This window comes from Gymnogyps californianus, chromosome 6 (assembly GCF_018139145.2).
Source record: "Gymnogyps californianus isolate 813 chromosome 6, ASM1813914v2, whole genome shotgun sequence".
NCBI lineage: Eukaryota > Metazoa > Chordata > Aves > Accipitriformes > Cathartidae > Gymnogyps > Gymnogyps californianus.
Window position 1 is genome coordinate 30,344,849 of NC_059476.1, and position 22,148 is coordinate 30,366,996.

The 22,148-nt window shown below is 41.2% G+C and overlaps 1 protein-coding gene across 1 annotated transcript in view; it reads left to right on the forward strand.

The window, feature by feature from the left end:
• NRG3 (neuregulin 3) overlaps nt 1-4,358 on the forward strand; it is a 431,515-nt gene extending 427,157 nt beyond the window's left edge. Inside the window, exon 9 of the mRNA XM_050899232.1 lies at nt 1,920-4,358. Coding sequence (XP_050755189.1) covers nt 1,920-2,427 — 508 coding nt within the window. The 3' untranslated portion in view covers nt 2,428-4,358. The remainder of the gene's footprint in view (nt 1-1,919) is intronic.
• Nucleotides 4,359-22,148: the final 17,790 nt, after the last annotated feature.

Here is a 22,148-nt window from a genome sequence, read left to right on the forward strand (position 1 = left end):
ACAACCCAAAGGTCTGCACTGTTTTGTTTTCATTTTTTTTTTTTTTTAATTGTCCTCCCTCAGGAATAATATCCCTGATCAGTATTTCATTCATACTAATTCTTGAAAACTGTTCTAAAAAGGCCCTCCATAAATGGCTACAAGCGTGTCTAAGCGTAGTGCAAATGTAATGAACCAAAAGCTGAGTCTCAGCTGGCTCAGCTGTAAAACATAAATGCAGTTGTATAGCATGTACAAGAAGTTCCAGCATGTATCCAGAAAAGCCGCTTGCTATATTATTCCCCTGGGTCCCACTTCCCAAAGCAGTATCTCTTTCCATCAGATAGCAGCAAAGATCACAACACCTCCTCCTTATCGCAGAGCTCCCAGCTGTGTTTTCTGGTCTTTTGGGGATGCCTGGAGAGTTTTCGTACAGGGGCTGCACAGAACTGCATGCGTGCACGTGTACAGGTTAATGTGTCAAGCAGTTGTACAAACACGGTGCCACCATAGATGAGTTAATTACAAATCAGCGGCGCTCTGCTGGAAATGAGCCTAAAGATACCTCCTCCTCTCTCTCCTGTCTGGCAGCTCGCCAGGAGGATGGGGCCAAAGGAAGCCTTTCCAGTTAATTAGCGTTGTGCACTAATATCGGACTATGGCTGTTTCATGCAATTCACTTTCTTTTCCTTAGTTCTCTTCCTAATGCCAAAAAGCAGCAAGGCACGTATGAGTAGAAGGGTGTCCCTAGTGAAGTCCAGCAGGCTTAAGCAGCTTTCAGAAAAACACCCTTCAAGTCAGAGCTCAAAGCACCTGCTTCCGCACCAGATCTAATGTTGCTTTCCTCATCCATGGATAAAACATATTAGACTTCACCATTAGCTTGCCTTATTAAATAGTGATATGATCACAAAGCTGATTATAAATAAAATATGTTCCGGTACTGAGGTAATGTCTGTGGTCCTTGGCAATCATGACTAGTAGATGTGGTAACTCTTAGAGCGCCAAATTTCTAGTAATACTACTTCTCAGATGGGAAACATCTTTTTTTTTTTTGTCAGTTTCCTTTATATTTAGTATACTTTCCATTTCTGTTTTTTAAGTATTTCCTGTAAAGGAAAACACTTTCTGATCAGAATATTGAATTTGGCTTTGAAACGGAATGGAAATGTTGATAAAAATTCACCAAAGTTGCCTTACAATAAATAAAATCATGCTATGATATGTATTAATGGAGGAGAAAGGATTTTTTTTTTTTTAAACACAGGATTACAATATCAGGAAAACACAGACATTTGCTCAAGCCCAATATATTAGCTCTATTTCCAGATGAGATCTAAGAAAACAAATCAGGCCAACATTAGGAGTATGGACTATTGAAAAAAAGACATGTTTTTCAGAGGTACACTGCATTTAGATGCTCTGCTTGTTTGAAGGGGAGCACAGACAATCATTTCTATGTAAATAAAGACTACACAACCATGTTTTGTTTAAAGTTCTTTTTTCCTGCACCTTTTTTAAGTGTTTTCCTAAAATAGCCATTTGACATTGACAGTTCTGATGTTGAAGAAAGCATCAATTCATTTCCCCAGTTAGGAACATAGGAATGGAATTTCAAATTTAATTTCAAAGAAAATGAATAATGCAGTATAACTCCTGAAGTCTTTTAAAAGGGAATTGTCATTATTCTCATATACTGGTGGGCAAAATGAGACTGAGAGAAAAGCAGTGGTTTGCCACCAGCAGATCTGAGAATCGAAACCAGGTCTCCAGAGTCTGTTGTTTTCCCCAGGGCCACACTATTACCAAGTGCTCCTAGTGTGAGGGAAAAATGACATGTATCTTTTCAGCACAGTTCACTGAATCTCATCCAGCGTTCCTGCTGCCGGTTGCATCTGACCGCTTGATGTACAACAAAAACTTCTTTTTACTCTTTCCAGGTATTCATCCAGTGGTTTAAAAACTCCTCAGAATACTTCAATAAATATGCAACTGCCTTCAAGAGAGACAACCCCTTATTTTAATAACGTGGATCAGAAGGACTTGGTCGGCTATTCATCTTCAAGGGCCAACTCCGTTCCCATCATCCCGTCTGTGGGCTTGGACGAAGCCTGCATGCAAATGCAAAATGTTTCTGAAGTAACAGGCATCAAGTGGTGCAAAAACTCCTATTCAGCTGAACTTGTCAATGTGAGTTCCCCAGTCAGTAATTGTCTTATAGCAGAACAACACGAAGTGAAAATATTGCTAGAAACTGTGCAGGAGCAGATTCGGATTCTGACGGACGCAAGGCGGTCAGAGGACTATGAACTGGCGAGCGTAGAAGCAGAGAGCAGCGCGAGCGAAAACACAGCCTTTCTGCCCATGAGCCCCGTGGCCAAGTCAGAGCGAGAGGCACAATTTGTCTTAAAAAGCGAAACGCAAAGAGACTCGGTATTGACAAAGTGACTTTGTGTGGGGGTTGTGGGAGGGGAAACGAGATCTGTGCATTCGATGCTTTGCTAAACAGGAAGGGAGGAAATTAAATACAAATTATTTATATGCATTAATTTAAGAGCATCTACTTAGAAGAAACCAAATAGTCAATCGCCCTCATATCATAGTGTTTTTTAATAAAATATTTTTTTAAGGGAAAAATTCCAGGAGGGATGAAGCGTACATCAGGTGCTTTCTAGGCAGGATTACACATACAGTTTCAGTTACAGAGCATTTTACCACGGTCCTGTTCGGCTGTCCGAAGGCTTAGGCTATGCATCTTTTTTTCATTAAAGGCCAAGACCGTTCTTAGATTCATTTCTGGTTTCAGGGCAGCACTGCAGTGAGCTGCTGGCCAGGGATTCAGACCCTGGGGAGCAAGTCCTGTGACCCCGGCACAGACCTGGTCCCCTCTCCTCTTGGTTCCAGGTTCATAGCATGGAAACAGGCATGCAGACATCTACTTCTGAGGTAGCAGCACAGGTACCTACTGTGGAATGACAATAAATCCCTAAATTGAGCCAGCGGCTTAACTCTCCACCTTATTTTAATGTGTCAGTCAGCCCAAGAAAGTCAATGGAAACATTTAGGAGCTTTGGGTTTGGCCAAGTGTGGAGTGGGATTGGGGTCTGTAGAGATGCAATGGTCAGGAGCCCGTGGCTGCTCCATCTTCTGAGCTTTGCCTATCAGAGCTGCCTTGGTGGAGAGTGAGGAAGAACAAGAGAAAGGGCAAAAGTGTGGATTACAACAGGTTTGGTTTTGGGTTTTGGTTTGGGTTTTTTTTTTTTTTGAGTGGGAACATAAACTCTGTTGTTCGTTACCAACCCCTCAACATTTCTAAACTGTTACACTTTGAAGGCATTTGTAAGCTCTCAAGGAGCACTTCTGAGTGTGTGTGTATTTTTTTTTTTAACTTATTTTTTATTATGAGTTATTTGGAGAAGAGTCAGGGGGATCCAATATGGTCAAAATGCAGCCGATAAGTGTCCACGCTGCCCTAATTTGTTCCCGCTTTCAGTTCTCCCGTCATTTTAATCGTGGCTTAGGCTTGTGAACTTTAAAGCTTCAACCCTGCAGATGGTTCAGTATGAGCAGACCCACAAGCATGCACAGATCTGATTCTAATGAGGCTATATAAGAGCAGATGGTTCCCACCAAATCACTCCCTGCCAGGGATCAAGGCCTTAGAGAAGAAATGTCATTTCCTGGTTGCCGTATCCCAATCACATTATACGCATTTTTTGCATTTGCTTTCTTTTGAGTCCCTCTTCCCCCCATAAATTGTAACACAATATGCCAATAATGCAATGAATTGGGTTCAGTGACATATACATTACTGTTTTTATTAGTATTAAAATATCTGCTTATTTGTGGGGAAAAAGAAAATCAACTATAATAAATAATTGCTAAATAGCCTTCCCTGGTTAATGTCAGAAGATTGATTGAAAAAAATTCATAGTATATACAGAATGTATTAAAATATTCCTTTGCAGCAAATTAATTGTTAAGTTTATTAATGTGCCCCAGACTTTCCGGTTCACAAGTCTCAAGACTTCCCAAAATAGCACAATCGATCATGCAGTGCTGTTGTGTGTTGAGTCAGAATAAAGCAATATTTTAACCTCTCTCAAGTAAATTTGGAAAAGAAATGCTGAAGGTGTATGTAATTTTTTTTGTTAAGGCAGTAAAAAAAATTACTCTTCACAGTCTTCATTCAGCAGGTCTTATTTTTGGTTCTTTTGCAGTTTTGGTTTGGTTTTTTTTTAAGATAATGGAATTGTCTTGTTTACAGAACTTTCTATGGCTGTAATCTTTGCTGTGTGTTTTCAATAAAAATATATTTGAGGGCAAACTATGCTTTATGCCCCAGGATAGAGCATGCCTCGTTCGGACTCCCTTCTTCAAAGACACAGAGCTTTTGTTGTAGCAGTAAAGGTGGGATCACCGTGAGGAGTGGTCTCACCCTGACGTGTTTCTGCAATGTGTTGTGGCTGGGCACAATCTCACTGCGCATGAGTTGAGCTGACAGCGGTGGGTATGGCCCCAAGCCCACACCAAATAAACCTTCTGAAAGACGAGGTGTGTTATGTGGGGCTCAGCTTCGCATCCCTACAGTCGTGTGACTTTTCTGTCAACACCGTTTACATCCCACCAGCTCAGGACATGAGCAAAGTGAGCTTGCCTCTGCCCATAAGCCCTGTGAACATACCTGTAATATAAAAACTGGCTACTATATAAAGCTCTGATTCAATAATTTGTGAAGTGCGATCACAATTAATTAATTGTTCACCATTAATTTCATCAAGAGATGGTCTCTGCAATACAGTGCAGAATCCTGCCCAAATAGATGTTTCAAAATTAAATCTTTTCAATTTCAATCCAGATGTAAGGCCTTCTCACCCCCAAATCCTACCAAACTCTGCAAATTCATCTTTGGCAACCTATTGGAAACACACGGCAAGATTTCTGTTGAAGAAAGAACTATATCATAAGTAATGCCTTTATGGAGAGAATGTGTTCACTCAGCACCCCCGAAAGACCCAGAAAGAGGGGAAGAGCGATGTATTTAAGAGAATGAAATGTTTGGCTGAATGACAGATGAAGATCTGAAATGGTGAGGATATCTTCAGTTCCTGTTAGAGATGCGATCTTGTACTCAGCAAAGGATGTGTGACTGTTATATGTTAACTGTTCTATTCAGTTTTCAGCATGTTTGAATAGAGAGATGTTAATATTAACCATTTGACAGACTAGTGTATTATTTGTTAAGAGTATCGCTTCAGATCCTATTGAAACTGTCATTGTTTACAGAGGAAAAGAAAAAGGTTTGAAAACATCTAACTAGGTAGCCTTAATGTCATTTGTGTGTTTCTCTAATGCAACTATTTTCCTCCGTGGACCCTCCTATTTTACAGTGAATGGGACAACATTTTCTCTGAGGTCTGGCAATTAATTATGTAGAGGACACAAAAGAAAGTTGTACTGAAACAGTCGAAATGGTAGGCCAAATTTTGTTTTACTTCTGACCCCTATGGTCCCATTGAACTCAGTGGATCGGAAGGGATGCGAGTCAGTGCGAAATGCAGTTCATTCCTAAAATTACATCTGTTCCCAGCCTTGGAAACAGACTGTAATCCTCCTAAAAGAGGCTCTGAACTCAGTCGTTTACCTGCAACATAATTTAAAATTATATCTGACCTATGAATTTCCAAGTGTAGTCTGGTGTGAAAATCCACACACGCAGCATTACACTCGAGTAAACTGGGAGAACAGCTAACTAAATAAATTGAACTTTCTCTGGACTGAACAGAGAAAGCCTGTGTCTCTTCAGCATAGTACTGTGGAGCAGAATTATGAGAGGTGTATATCCTGATCTTTTTTTTTTTATTCTGTATAGAATTTCTTCAGAACAATCCAAAATAACCCTAAAAACAACCAGTAGAATGATCCCAGCATTTGAAATAGGAAATGTAGGTGAGTGTGGGCACATTTCATAGCGTTAACCACTGAAAAATTCTTCAGTACACCCATGACCCAAAGCTGAAATATTCTAATTCTTGCAGGATCACGTTTAGATCAACACACACACCCATGGAAAAAGAGCTCTTCAGAATGCTTTCGGTATCTAGCCACCTAGCCACGCTCTCAGCTGACGTAGTCAATGCAGTAATGACAGTTTATATTAATAGAGGATCACGTCCCAAATCTCTTCTACTCAATGTCCAATGTAGTGTCACAAAGCTTAGTAGCCTACCGCATGATGTAAGGACTTCTACACTGATTTATGGAGCTACCTTTATTTTGCTTATTAAAATCATACTCATATCAGTGTGTGAACACCCTCACTAGAATACGGTGCAAGGTTCATTGGCCAAGTGATTGCTTTGTCAGGTGTATCTTTTACAAGGGCTGAGTATCACTGACCAGGCTCTGACAGCAATGAACTTACCACCATGTGGCTAATTCCAGTGTTATTCATCAAAATCCTACAGCTTCAGGTTTAAATTTTGAAAAAACAATGAGATGATGGCATGTGCTTATGACCAGGCATATGCTAGATACGCTCCTGAATCAAAATGTTCAATCAGATAATTCATGTCTACTTCTTATGTAAGTAGGGAGAAAATCTGGATTCCTCTTCCCAATTCATCCCCAGCTTCCTTTAGTCTAATTTTGAACATTACTTGAACATTTCTTACTCTTATAAGAAATTATGAAAATGAATACCAAAGAACTCTTTCAGAATCCTAGCTGCAGTAAATAAAATTAAAGCCTGAAGGAGCAGACCTGGAATAAAAAAATGGTTTTGAAAATGGCATTAATATCAATTGCCTTTCAATAAAATGGAATTTCCCTATAAGCTGTTTTTCACTTGGGAAAACAGTGAGCTTATAAAGTGATTTATTATATTGGCATGAATTTAAAATACTCATCTTCAAGCAGATTGGGAAAAAGCAAATATTTAGTATAGATTTTTCAGCTTTTGTGATTTATTTTTTTAAATTTTATTTCAGTAGCCCAACAGGTCAATGAACCCATTATCTGTGTTGTCTGACACATGGTCTTAAAGGCCATCTCTGTCCCTTTTTGTGGTCCAGATGCTGGACTGTTGGATTTCCTCAAAGAGAACAAGATTTTACCTAAATTATATTAAAAAAATGATTCATAGAATAATACAGTTCTTTATCTTGCTGAAAATATAAGGTGATGCAAACTTTTTTCTTTTTGTAGTGCATCATTACTGTAAGTTCACAGTGAGATTATGCTCCCTTTTTTCTGATGTCTACTCACATGAAAACAACTGCGACACCCAGTTTTCAGGTTTTAGACCTGGCACTTCCAAATCATCACATCAAATGGGATTTTTGTATTTTAAATAGCAAAGTTCAAACATGACATATGAATGAAATAGCTACAACAGCAGTAAACTTATTAATAAAGTGGGTTTGTTTGGTTTTTTTCATTTTTATTACATAGCAATTAGAGGATTGGGCCATAGGAATCTGTAGTCTTTTGCAAGAAATACAGTCACAGAATATATTAATGGCAGTAGAAAGCCATCGCTGTAGTCCAGAACTGGGGAAAGCCGCAGTGGAGGAGGAAACACTCATCCACAGTGTACGCTGCAGGGGGTAAAAGTGCTTTCATCGCAATAGTAAAAAACAATCTAGTTGTTTGTCTGTTGAAACTGCCAAAAAGTTAAACTACCTGAATTTACTAATGACCATGTTGGTAGTATTTGAGAAAAGGAAAAGGGGCAGAAATTCCCAAATTCGTAATGCTTGTACTGTCCCTTGGAACAAAGGTAATTATGTTTTGATGCTTTATTATTACAGCACGGTTTTTAATGTCTGCTGCAGAGACAGAGCGATCACACGACACTGACAGGCTGTACTGAGCCCTACTTTCTTGAAAAGACTTAGCAGTCTCCTCTTTGGTCAAAAGTCCTGTAAACAAGGGCTGATTTCCTAGTACTCCACAAGGCTATTCTTGTGAAACTTTTTCCCAGATAAATAATAAAGTAAAAATACAGCAAGACAACCTATAATTTTTTTTTTTTTCTACGAGGAGCTATAATATTTTATCGCTATAATGGAGAGGGGTTTATTGATGCCTGTAAGAAGAATGTAAATAAAGTATAGGATATAACATATGTAAGTGGCATGGAAATCCTGTATTTGTAATGTAGCTTTTAGTAATATATTCTCTAACACCATCAGGAGGAGACCTACATGCAATTTATATGTTTTTTTCCTTAACAGTGACCATGGTCTGTACCGCATCACTGCAGTGACTGGGCATTGATGTACTCTTGTCCTTATTCCTTGCTCTTGCATTGCAAGGCCCGCTTCTGTGTGGTCCTATGCCCACTCTGGTTTTACTGAAATCACTGAATTTGCAATGGTTCAGCATCTTCATTCACGTTCAATTTTACCTTGCTCTCAGAATCAAGAGTATAACTTCCAGCCTAATGTTTGGGACACTGGCGATGTCCGCTGAGTAAATTTAAGGCCTAAAACATTCAAAATTTTATACACTTACATTTGTCTGCTTTGGGTAGACCTAAGGGGAAATCTTTCCCTTGAAGAAGGATTTATGCAGCCTGTGCTGCAAGGTATTTTCCTGCCATTCCTTCATATCTGCCGGTATCAACGTTTCCGGTCTCTGAGTCGGCTGCTCTCTTTGGGTTCTCCTGCCGAGCACTGGGAAGTACTGTGAGGTTTCAGACCAGAAGCCTCTGACTTCTTTCAGAGTACCAAAGACCAGAAGTCATCTCAAGTGTCCTGAGCTATAGCTTCAGATGTGACTTTCTGCCTCTTAATACTAAAATGTCTCCAAAGGTTAAGACCTCTAACATGCATTGCATTAAATTATGTAATATAAATAATGCCAAAGTTCATAAAATTAAGAGTTATATGGCAAATATTATTGTTTTAATGTACATCTTGCTTTGAAGGAATATGCTTTAAACGAGAGCTCTCAGTTGTGTAAATATTTGGAAACTAAAAATATGAATAATAATACAAGAATAGAAAAGAATACAAGAATAATTAATATTCTAAAATAAAAAGATAGTTCCTTGCTTTCTCTGAAATAAACAGTAGTAGCTGAAGGTTATCAAGATGCATCAGGGAAATGAAAGAAGACTCAGTGAGGCCATTTGATAAGTCATGCCAGTAATATGTCTAAGACCTTTTTTTGAGTAATTCAGGCTCAGAGTTTCCCTTGCTTGACAATACATTAAGATGGCGTTTCTTTCATAACGTAAAGCTTACTCCTATACAGAGCCAAGGCAAGTATCGCATGCCTCAGCATAAGCAGGACAGAAATGCGGTATAGGTTTCACTTTGGCTTTCTGACTCAAGTTAAATTCATTTGCTTTAGATTATCTCTGATCTCTTCCAGGAAAGAATAAATGAGTATCCCAAAAAAAGAAATGAAGAATGAATACTCAATGACTTTTTTTCAAAAATCTACCAATTGATACTAAGATTGCAGCCATCTGCTGAACTTGAATGTCCTAGAAATAGCTGCCCCTGACTGTTCTTGATGGGGGAAACAGCACCCCAGCAAGATGCACACTGTGAACTTCTTCTGGAGAAGAGGGTAGGGAGCTTCTCCTGGCTATGGCACAGCTTTTTGCATGGGTGAGGAGGGATGGATTTTGAGTTGGGCCAGGTCACATCATCTGAGAAACTTGCCTTACTTTTATGTCTTTCTCAGATCCCTCTCACGTCAGTGAAACTGTGGTCATCAGCACTAGTTTGTTTTTTAAGTTAGTGATTTCCAAATTCTGGGATCCTTTAAAGTGTTGAATTTTGGAAGCAGAGACTTCTCAAAAAAAAAGTAAAATTTCTTCTGTGATTTTTTTAAAGCATCTTTACTTGAAATGCTTGTATTATGTTAACTATTTTTTAAAAAATTGGATGTTACAATTCTATATTACAAATATTTAGATTTACATCGCAATAATAGGGCATGGGTAAGATCTGTGTTTCATGTTTCTCTCCTGATCTAGTTGAAGATGTCCCTGCTCATTGCAGGGGAGTTGGACCAGATGACCTTTAAAGGTCCCTTCCAACCCAAACCATTCTAACCATTCTCTGAGAAGCATGTTCAAGTTAGTTCTTTTATGTATCAAATTGCCCATAAAATGCTGGAGATTTCTGTGCACATCAATGGCAACTCTGGGTTTTACATGGAAAGGTAAATAAAACTAATATATTTGCAAAGAAAAAAATGGACTATGTAAAACTTCTAGGTCAGAATCTGGTGTTGTACAAGGGGCAGCTGTTTCACTGAAAGCACAGTTAATGTGAAGGGAATGAGGCTCCCAGAGGAAGATATTTATGGTGGCTCAGCAGTTGAGCTGACTGAAATAAAACCCAGGTTTCCACCTCCGCAGTGCTAACCTGTGCTCGTTTCTAACGCTGGCCTGCCCCGAGCCCCCAGGGTGTCTGCAGCTCCTCCACTAGTGACTGTGCCAAAAGGGAGGTGTCAGCACTGACTTCTGTGAAGGCTTCTCTCATTAAATCGAAATGAAATAATATGAACTAAAAATCGATGGGACTGATTCTCAGTTGCTGTCAGGTTATACAGAGTGCCAGCAATGGTGCTGATTTACAGTTTCTGAGGCTGCGGCTCATGGTTTGACCTGACCCCTTAGTTCCTGCTGCCTGAGCTGGAGCAACCCGAGCAGAAGTCTCTCTGCCCATCAGGGTAACTTCGGAACAGCATTAAAGCAGTTTGATTCCAACTAACCTCATTTTTTATACTTCATTGCATATTCTCCTTGATTATTGCAGAGGTGAAGCTGCTTCCAAAGTCTTCTTAAAGTTGTCATCGCTGATCTGTCTTTGCCAGAGCAACTGGTTGTGATCACTCAGCTCCAGTTCTGACGGTGGTGTAAGGTCCTCCAACTCTACAGATCAGAGCTGGGTCTTGCAGTCCAAAATCATGTATATGTACAAGCAAAACTCTCTCCGTACTTGTTCTGCAGCAATTGTATGCATTCAGATCTAAGCATGGATCAGCTTGCCAGGCTGATCTTTCACATTATCAGTTTTATTTAATAAAGCTATCTTTTAAATATAATTTTCTATGCTGCCTCTCTGTATGTTGTATAGAGAAGCAGCGAAGGCAAATTCAGCCTGTCTGCATTTTCATCTCAGCTAACGATGGCAGGGGTTTTTCTAAAGCAGCTCAGGAGATGAAGTCTTTAAAATTCTGACCTCAGAGGAGGAACTGATACCCTGACAGGGGAGGGTTATTCTGAGCAGGTTTTGTCCACATGCGTGCTTATCTAGTCTGTCTTTCTTCCTAAGAAACCTTCTTTCTTCCAAGAGCCAATGTACCTAAAAACACTTAAAACATGAAGCAAAGCTAAGGCAGGAGATGTGCTCTGCCTTCTCTGCAGAGGGGACGGGGGCATAAGTAAGGGCTAATTACCAAAAACCCTTCCAGCTAGTTCCACTAGTATTTGCACAGACTGGTAATGCTAAAATGTATGGTTTGGTCACGTTTATTTGCAGGCTGTGATGTATATAAACTGGTAGCCTGCTTTAAATTGTTGGTGGTTTGTAGTATCTCAGGATGGACTTCCAGAGCGCTCAGGACAGCATTTACCACTCTTCTTAACCTCCATCTCAGTTTCATTTGACTAATGGACATTTCTATTACATAGGCGGCAGTGACACCCCATTGCCGGAGGCATGGGTTTCGCACCAAGCCCCGCATCGCTTTCTGGCAAGCAGGGCAAACTAGTCCTGCCTTCAGCCTTGGAGGCAGCACTCTGGGCTGTGAGGGAGCATCCTGCCGGCTCAGCCCCTTCGTCAGGCGAGGAATCAGGTTTCACAGTAGGGGAGGCCTCCTAAGCTAAAAATGAAAAGCTCTCCCAAGATTGAGATAGAAGGATGACTTGGAAAAAAACCTAGAAATCACAGTCCTTTAAAACAAGGCTCCTCTGTAAGCCCATGTAGCGTGGCAACAAAGTTGTGATTTTCATTTCAATTTCTCCAGTAGGTAGTAGGGTAGTTTTGCTTTTACGTTAATCTAAAGCTGTCTCTAGATGGCTTCAGAGAATAAAGAGAACACATCACTGTGCAAACGCCTGTGCTCTAGGAAGGTACTATAGCTCACGGGCAACCTTCCATCCTTGTGGGTAGGATCTGGGCAGCAGCACTTTGCCTGTCTTCCTTAATTAGCTGAGAGAAGGCCAGGCAGTGCCCTGCACTCCTCGCTCACTGGCTGCTGATCCGACCTGGAGCAAATCCCTGTACTAAAAGCACTTAAAAATGGAATGAAGGTGATGGAAACGTGGTTTGTTCACTGTGAATATCCAGCTGGGATAGTTGGAATAACTGCAAGGGAAGAATTGCCTTTGCAAATCATGTGCCTGATTTATGGGTTAAATAGTTTTGTAGTCCTCGCTATTTAGTCAACAAGGACATTAAAAGAAATAAAAGTGGAATGATTGGTTTCCAGAACTAGTCTTAATGGTCACAAATCCAATATTTCAGACTTTTTGCTAAGCACTTATCAAGTAGTCAATCAGGCTTCATTTAAATAGATGAACTTTTATTGCAGAGTTACACCTGATTTCATGCTTTCCTTTATTGATCACTAGATCTTTTCCGTATCACATAAAATTATGTTTACCTTAAAACTGATCTGTAGATACGCATAAAACAGCACCTAATGTGGACATGAAGTCTGAGCATTCTCAATGCATAGGGCGAGTCTTGTGAAACCTTCTTTTTAGCAGCTGAAAGTCTTGAACCATTCACTGAAATAAGACAACTATTTGATTTCAACAAAATTGATTCTGCTGTCAGTAAAATCACTGATAAACACTTGAGTTGGATTTGGGGCTTCTGAATAATATATATATATATGTAAAGCTACATACACAAACTTTTTTTAGAACACAGAAATGAATGCTCCAACTTAAAGTTTATTCATCTAAATAGCTGGAGAGAACACCCACTTAACCACATAGCCTAAACACATTGAAGAAGGCGGGAAAAGGTGTTTATTTTCAACTGTGTTTATTTTTTCACCGGTAAAAACAGAAATAAAAACAGAAGAAAAATAATCATAGTGCCTATGACAGATTGTGTTTCAAGGAGTGTGCAATGTGTACCATGATTATTTTAACTGCAAACGGAAGCCACTTTTAGACTGAGTGTCGTTGAAAGGAAATAACCTTAGAAAAACTGTCACGCAGCATCCCAGGAAATGTTTTGGTTCGGTATGTTTGGCCTCCGTTTTTGTGGAGCTGTACATTCCTGTCCATGGTTTTAAAGGATAAAAAAAAGAACTGATTTCAGAATCAATCTGTATTTTGACTCTTTTTTATACTCCCAACACCCAGGTTGGTTTACCATATGTGTAAGCGAAGCTGAACAGTATCATTTTTCTGCTTAGTGTCACAAATGAATTTTATTGTGTTATTGAATTCAGTCCTTTTTCCCTGCTGAAGTGGTGTGCTCCTGCTGTCGCCAGCCATCTCTCTCTTAAAGCAGAGGCTTCATTTGTTAGCAAAGCCGCAAAGAGGGTCAAGACTAACACGTTTGAAGACAAAAGCTTTCTTCGTTCAGCCTCGCTGGTGGGAGGATCAGCTGGCGTTAGCTGGAGCTTGAGGCAACAACGTTCAGGGGTCTCTGGCATCTCGGCACACGCAGGGGTACCTGCCTGGAAAGCCCAAGTCTTCTGCTGCTGAAGTCAATCCTTCCAGTCTCGCCTGCAAGCCTCTCGGTTTTAGGCTAAATGAACAACTGTCCAAAATAACACATTTGCAGGGAGGATCAACCGAGAAGAGAGGCAGGAGCAGCAATATCTTTAATTCTGGAGTCCCAGCAAAAAGAAGCACAAGTTCTTTGCAAAATGACTTCCCACCTGAACACAGTGAAACAGATCTAGGTGTCCCAGCAGCAGCAGCTGTGGGGACAGGGTGAAATCTCAGTGTCACCCACCCGCATCCAGCCCGGGGCACTGTGCTGGGGTGGTGGCACCTCCCGGGGCCCCCCAGCTGGGGCAGCCATGGAGGACGCGGTGCCCATCCCTCCTCGCAGCCCCCGGCGCCTTGCGTGGATGTCCCTCCTCTTCCCCCTGTGCCCAGGGTCGTGTTTTCATGCCCACCCCCAGTGGTTTGTGCTGAACCGCTCCATGCCGAGCTTATTCATCACCCAAACCCAAAGAGACCTTCTGCTCTTTGGAGTGCCTCCAAAAACGCCTCTCTAGTCGACACCAGGTAGCCCCCGGGCGAAGCCTCCAGTTGCTGCGGCTCCCTGCCACCACCGGCTCTGCTCACAGTGCGCTGAGCACCCTAAATCTCAGCCGAGGCCCAGTCCGCTCCAAGCAAGGGAAGGAGGGTGCAGGGCTGGGGGCCAGGAGGGCAGCGGGCGCTCCCCAGCTCTGCTCTGCCTCAGTCAGGCTCTCCCAGCTCCCTCCGCATCACTCCTGGCCACCGCCCTGCAGATCCTCGCTTTCCTGGCTAACACTTGGGCTTTTTCTTTTTTTTTCCTGTAGCTCAGAATAGCTGTCTGAATCTGTCACTTGGCTTCTGCTAATGCATGTTTTTTGCTTGAAATCTGCCTTACTTTAGTAGTGTTAGTCCAAGTGCTTTTGAACACACGGACATTACAAAATAGCAGAAAAATGTTTTACTTTCAAAGCTGCTCTTCCAGGCACCTCATCCCCCAGGCACAGGCACTCGGATGAGTTTGATGCTGAAACCCATTGGTCTAATAAGGTTTTTCCTTTTGCCCAGGGCTAAGGACAGGTTCGGGTGGGAGTATAACACTGCCACAGGTGAGGCTCCCACCCACAGGCAACCCACACACATGTGTTAGATGAAGCTGTTCACCTGGTTTGCAGTCACAGCTGAAATCACTGGGGACACCCTTTATCTCCCCACCAGTGGCCACACATTGAGGTCTCTCCATCTTGTGTGCCTGCACCAGAAGGGTCCTGTCCTGCTGAGAGGAGGCAGCTCTGGAGGTGCAGCTCTGGCAGGAGATTTGCTTCCTGAATGTGCCCTTTCTGAGTAAATGTTTGTGTTAGGAAATACTTCTGTTGTTGTGGGGTGGGGGTTTGGCTGGGTTTGTTTGGTTTTGGGGTTTTTTTTTTTCCTTCCCCCCCTTTCCCCTTTGGTTTGTGCTGGATTTTTTCTGCAGTAGTTATTTGTTCTATAGCATAGTAACTGAGTTTATTAGACTGAGCAGGGATTAAGGTACTGGAGTACAATAGTCTTATAGCTTTATCTTAAAGCTTTCACTCTTTTCAGAGCTATGGTTGATTGTTTTGAAAATGTACCTGCTTGGTAAAAGAGTATTTCCTTTGTTTTCCCCTTCACCCAAGGGTAAATTGCAAGTTTCTTGTCTGCTGCTTTCCAGAATGGAAAAATTTGAAGCCTATTTAGAGCATGGTTTATGCCACAATAGGTGCTGCACGCTGTCCAACCATCCAATAAAACAGCCTATGTGCTGAGGAACTGTGCTAACTTTCAAGGGTGCAACTTCAAATGTAACAAATAAGAATGTAATGAGAGTGGCTCATAAAATTCCCATTAAGAGTCATGTTTGATACTTGCTTAAAATTTCATGTGCTTATGGAATGCCATTTGCCAATGTTAAAGACACATTAATTATGACTGCTTTCTGAAGCAAGGCTACAGCATGTATTATACAGCTTCAGAAATTTCCTGTGACAATCTGTATCCTAATAATTCAAACCACTTTGCTTAGGCAGTCATCTGCAGAACAAAAACTTTCCTCAAATCACTTAAATACTTTTAATTTGTACTCTTCACAGATCCATAGCAAGCTGTTAAAAATGCTAACGAGTACCTCTCAAGCTATATTTAAAGCTATATCTACTGCTAATGGCAAACACTGCAGTTACTAGGAAAATGCTTATAGGAATGTCATTGGTACTATGCAGAATAAGAATATGTCTTATTGTAAGCATCTTTTTTGCTAGGACTTGGTGAGCATGTGCACACGCAGATCACAGTGAAGTGGTTAGTTATTTGCAAAATGTCTCCACTCCAGTGCAGCTGAAGAAGCAAAAATGATCATGAAGCTATTTTGTTTCAGGAGTAGCACTGCTCCATAAAATGAAGGGTTTGTTACTAATTTAATACTACTTAAAATAGTGCCTTTATAGGTTATGGATGTTTTCTAACCTTGAGTAGAAGAGCTTGTTTCTCTTACTTATTCTCCTTCAGTACAGTGAGATATGAAATTTTAGGTAGGCAGGCAGCAAAAGAGCAACCACTCACAAAATTCTGCTTTTACTCTTTTCTGGTGAGTTTGTGGCTGTCTTTTTAATTTGTTATTCATAAGTATTGTTACAATAGGATTTACTGAGATGCAAGGAAGAGGCTGACATTTTGGGAGACTCCGGCTGTTTGCAGCAGAGGAATTGGAGGAAGCCAAGGCCTGGGGGAAGGGCAGGTCTCACCGAAGCTCAAGACAGATTTTGGGAGATCTGTGTGCCAAATATTAATAATGACTTAGCGAACAAGCTCTCTGTGAACCTCCTCCATATTTGGATGGATGTAAGCCAGATAGACAGATCCAGGTCAGTAAAGGGGAGCTACTTGCAAAACTAGGTGGGGTTATCTACTCTGAAAATAGGACTCCTTGGTTTTTCTTCTTGGTAATTATCTACCAGAAAAAGAGATGGCTCCAAATACAAGTTTTTGCTCAGCATAATCACATGAGAGAAAACCAGAGAGGGATTAGCAGGTAAAGCCTGTGATGTTTGGTGCCTGGGTGTTCTTGACCCACAGCTGTACCTCCTGATTCATCAGTCTGACAAATGGCTTGGGCTAGGAATGGTGGATGAAGTAGGTTGACTAATCCATTATAAAGGTGATGTTTTCATCAGGCATTCATCAAACAGCTGATTTCTTTTTATGGAATCAAAGTGGCTAGAGGAAAAAAACACTATTATTGCTAGAAAAAAAGTTGTTCAGTTTGAGAGATTTGCTTAGGTAGTTCCTCTACTTTTTCTCCTGAAGTCAGGCCAGAGAAAGTTACAGGGATTTAATTTTAGGGGCTTATGGAAAATAAACTTTTTAAAACTAGTTTTCTGTAGCCTGGGATGGTAGATAATGATATTGATTCTACAGTCAGATTGGGTACTGCAGGCATACACATGCCTGTCTGGCTCCACTCAACATCTCTCATTTATAACAGTCTCTTCCCACTATTTCTCTCTTCATTCAGAAAATGTTCCCATGCAGTGGACTTGGGGTGATGGGAATGGAGGGAATATGGCTTCTTTCCAACAGCTAATAAAAATCCCTACAGCTGCAGTATGCCCCCTGCTTTCTTTTTGGTGCCTTGTATAAAGCTTCCAGTTGCCCTTCTCAGGGTTTCTCCTATGGTGTCTCATGCTCTAGTTATCTTTCTGTGTCATGCTTGATAGTTTGCTGCTACTCTTCCAAAAATAGTGCTGCTATTCTAGGCTGTAATTTATACCAGGGATAACAGACATGACGACAGCTATTCAAGACTTTCTTTAAAAAAAAAAAAGTGGTCCTGGTTTTGACCAAGGCTCCAGGAAATCTGGAGGGCCTGAGGCTGGTCCTGATAGCCTGAAAGCTGCACTGGGTGGAGGTGTCTGCACAGGGGTGGCAGAAGCTTCCTGGGGACCTTCCTGGGAGATGCTGGGGTGTGGGGACTCACCTGCTGAGATAATTTGTGAAATCACTGCTGAGCAAATGCTACTCCAAGAGCTGATGATGTAGCAGTACTTTGGTAGGGAAGAGTTTTATGATGAACTATAGTTTATGGACATTGGTTGTCCTCTTTACAACCAGCAGTGTAAGGAACATGTGAAGCTAATGTAGTACACAACACATGAACAAGGTGGGTAGGAACAGAGCTGTGCTTGACCTATGAGCTTTCCAGAGCACTGCAGAGATGAGGTGCTTTTTGGTTGCTACTCCGTTAACAGTCTGTATTTTACCGTTGGATGTAACAGCTTCTTGACCCAAACTCCCTAGGTTATGCCTTGCTCTGGGAGCTTTCTCAGTTTGAACTGAACAGTGTTTATAGATTTATTGGTGATAACTTCTACTGTAAATGTAGACCAGCAAGATAGAGATGTAGCATTTGATTTCAGATCAAATGAACCTTCTATTCCTACTTAGTTAATTGAGCCAATATAGATTAAATTCACTAACTTACAGCTTTTCCTCTCCATGAATTAAATGGATTAATCTTTCTTAGAAAGCTATCACTAATTATATTACTGTACTGGGCTATTAATTACTTTCCTCAAGAAGTTACTGTTTTTATATGGCTACATTTGCCTGAAGTAATTACAACTCCAATATTACTTGAAGCACTTCGGTTTAGTGCTCTTCTGCTGAAATTTCACTGCTTCTACTAATGTCTTACAAATACTGGGAAGAAATAACAGTGCATAGAGGGAATTTCAATAAGTGCTATCAGAGCAATACCTGAAGATACCCTAACATACTGGTATTCCTTTTTTCCCCCTACATAATCACACTGGGGTAATGGCATGCCTGTTTGAGAAGAGGAAGAAAGTGTTCACTTTTAGTATGTGTTAGATTTCTATTAGATGCTAGAAGCCATAAGCCATTTATTTTATCCGTTTGATGATGGAAAAATAAGATGATGACTTACTGCATGTTTGAAGTCTGTGAGATTGCCTAGAGTCCAAAATTCACAATGCCAAAGGCTGAATTTCTCGTTTGTATTATTAGAATTGTAAAATGTTGGGCTGCTGTTGTGCACAAGAAGTGGTGTTAGTGAAGTGCTTGCCAATTGTCTAATACCTTATCTCTTAGGTGGGCAAAGCCTACCTCATCCCATGTATAAGAAGGTAAATGGGAAGAACTGAAAAGGGGTTTGTCACCTGAGAGGAAAATTTCTCACCTGAGCTTCATGAAAGACATGTCACGAAGCCAAACAGGAGTGAATTTCATGATTTATGGATTAAATATCACTTTAATCAAGAAGATGTCTTAAATAGCCAGTTTAATCATTGTCATCAACTTCATCAGGGTGATTGAAACCATCATTACTTTAGTGACTGATTAGCAAGAGCTGGATGTGGTCTTTCCACTCATGCTGGAGCTGCTCATTAGAAGAGTGTCAGAGGTCCCTGACAGTACCTCTGCATAATCTGCCCTGGTGCTTTTGCTGTATTTTGCTGAAGAGTGTGTGGATTTTTCCTTAAACTTCTTTCAGTGTAATTCAAATTAATTACTATTTTGTATTACAAATACCTAAGTATTTATGCATAAAGCTTGTTGATAAAAGCAGAGAGTGCAGAAGTCTGTGATTGCTTCGTAGGGTTTATAACCAGGGCCAAACAAATCATTAACTATTTAAACACAGTTTAAAAAAAAATCTAAAAGGATTGGAGTTTCTGGAGGGGAAAAAACAAAAAATTGCATCTAAACAAAGCAAAATCCCAAAGCAGTCTATGCCGGACTGGACAGGTAGTTGATCTGTGGTCTGACGGAAAAACAATGTTGGGCAAGACCAACAAAATGATAGTCAGTTTGGAAGTTAAGGTATGAGGTTCCCCATCTGGAATGAGAAGATAAATTGATTAGAAACAGGATTCATGGGTAGCACAACCCTGGGGTGTTTGGGGCAGATAAAGGGGAGAAATAAGAATTTTACTGTTAAGTGATTTAGAATAGGCCATGTAAGCAGCAGCAAAGCCTTAAGAAGGCTTCAGGAGCATAAAAATGAGTTTGAGAAGCAACTAAAATAACCACCAACTATATAGCAAGTTACTTGTAGAGGTGATGAATCCAGCCAGCCAGAGACCTTGGAGTGGGGCTTTCTGTCAAACTGAAGATAAGTTATGCCTGGTTAGGAAAGCAGCCCTCTTGATCTGGTTTTCAGACTTTTTTTTTCTAAAATAAGAGCAAAAGTCTTATTTTGGTTACTTAACTTCACAGTGCTAACAAAGAATTGGGAAGTTGATCAAAGGCAGATACTAACAGTCATATCAGTAGTCTTGAGAGAATTTATCTAGATAAATCAATCTAAATTTTGCTTTGGATTCTTGATAGGGGTTAGCAGTTGGTCTGACAAGATTATAACAAAACCTGAACAAAAATTCTCCTTCCCAGGAGAATACTTCCCAGCACACAGAGGAAAATCAAGTGGCTCTCAGCTGAATGTGAGAGAGGCTTGAGGATTTGTAATCCAAGTGTGGTGATTACTGGCATAAACTAGTGATACATCTAATCTGTATTCAGATGGAGACTGGGGAAAGGAAGCTAAGGATGTTTTTGTCATTTTGTAGTAACCGCCACAGGAAAGGCAATCATTCCCAGCAGCAGCCCTCCTGAAGAAGCAGCAAATACAAGTAATGAGGGCCCCTAGCAATGCACAAAAGTGCAGAGGGACACAATTTCAATTTGGTTTCAGAATGTATGGAAAAACATGAGTTTGAAACTAAAGAAAACCATTTCATTATCTTTATGGTTTACAAACTGAGCTTAATGACAGGCTAGACCGAAGAGGAAGTGACATGGAAAGGAGAATTTAATGAATGTGGGGAAAGCGAGGATAAAGGCGTTAGAGTTCTTGGACAGGGGAACAAGAAATGGCTCCCCTACTTTATTTCTTATATTGAAAATCGTGTTTTTTGTCACCTTGAAATATGTGGGAGACCACCTGAGACCAAGTGATGTGTATTGATTTAACAGCCGTAATCTTTTCCCATTTTGGGACAGGAACACTTGTGTCAATCCTGTTCAGCTTTTTACAATAGGCATTTCCCCAGTTGTAATGTAATTTCCAATACAAAATCTTCCAGGGCTTTCCTGGCTCTTTGGTTCAGTGAACACTGGAGTGCCATATGTACTGGTTGCTGAGGTCTCGAGTACCTGTTTTCATTATTAGTGGGGTATTTCTCAGAGCATTAGATTCTCCAGAGCCACACAAGCAGCTCCTCAGCTGTTAAAATATTTTGTGGGACTGAGTAGAGCTCCTCCAAACCAAAGCAGTATTCTCTGCCATCATAGGGTACAAAGAGACGATATTTTTGAGCCAGAAGTTGACAGAGGGGATTTCATCAGACTTCCTGCACTGGCACAGGCATCCTTCTTTGCATAGCGCTGTGCTGTCACTCCACCTCTCTGCCCTCCGGAGCGAAGGCGGTGTGGCACCGATGCTGCCAGCACCCCTCCGAGGCTGTGCTGTGGGTGTGCTGTAACCTGGGCCTAGCCCGACCCTGCGGTTGCAGCAGCTGGTGCTGTTGCAGCAGAGCTGTGCTTGAATCAGGTTTGTTATTGCTCACATGTGTAGGGAAGTTTGAACTAAACTTTCATTTTATTCTTTGGGCTGATAATCTTTAGCATCAAAGGATTGTTCCTGCTGTGGCTGCTGTTTCAAAACCCATACTGAAATTTTATTTCTATTAGTCCTAATTAGTGACAGTCTGTCTTTCTCTTGCTTACCTTTGTTTCCTACCCTGCAGGTGGGCTTTAACAGACACACACACCCCCTTTCCACTGGGATGTTGCCTAGAACGAGCATTTGGTACAATTAACAGGCTTTTTATGGTAGTACCATTGTTTTGAGAGAGTGTTTTGGAGTATCTGTGTGCTTGGCAATTGCTGAAGCCAGCAATTGCTGAAGCAGCAGCACCTGTGACTTTCTGGAGAGAGGAGAAATGAGCTGCAGACAGACCGACTGTGCTGGGGAGCGGCAGCCAGGCTTGGCAAACCCCAGTGCCTGGCTATGCTGAGGCCACGGCTGCTTCACTATCCCCAAATTGAGGAGTCCAGGTTTCTGTTCCCATGCAGGAGGACAATCAAACCTTCTAAATGTAGCAAATAACTGTGGCAGCAGACTGCAGGAGTGCCAAAAGCAGCAACAAAACACATCTGATGACTCCCGGTGGCTAGTCAGCAGTAAATAATCCTGCATGTGAGTTGACAGCAGCTCCCAGCTCTGGTGACGAAAGCTGTGCCACCAGCCATGCTGGTCCCTGTTCAGCCAGAAGCTGGACATGGTGGTTGTCCTTGATCATGTGGATGGGAACCAGTGTCTGCTAAAACGGTGACAAGGAGGGAGTTTACAATAGGGCAAGGTAGTTCCCAGCTCTTAATTCTCTTTCAATTAATACTATTGCAGTGCATTCACCAAATCAGTGGTTGTGGGCAGCATTGAGAAGGACAAGTA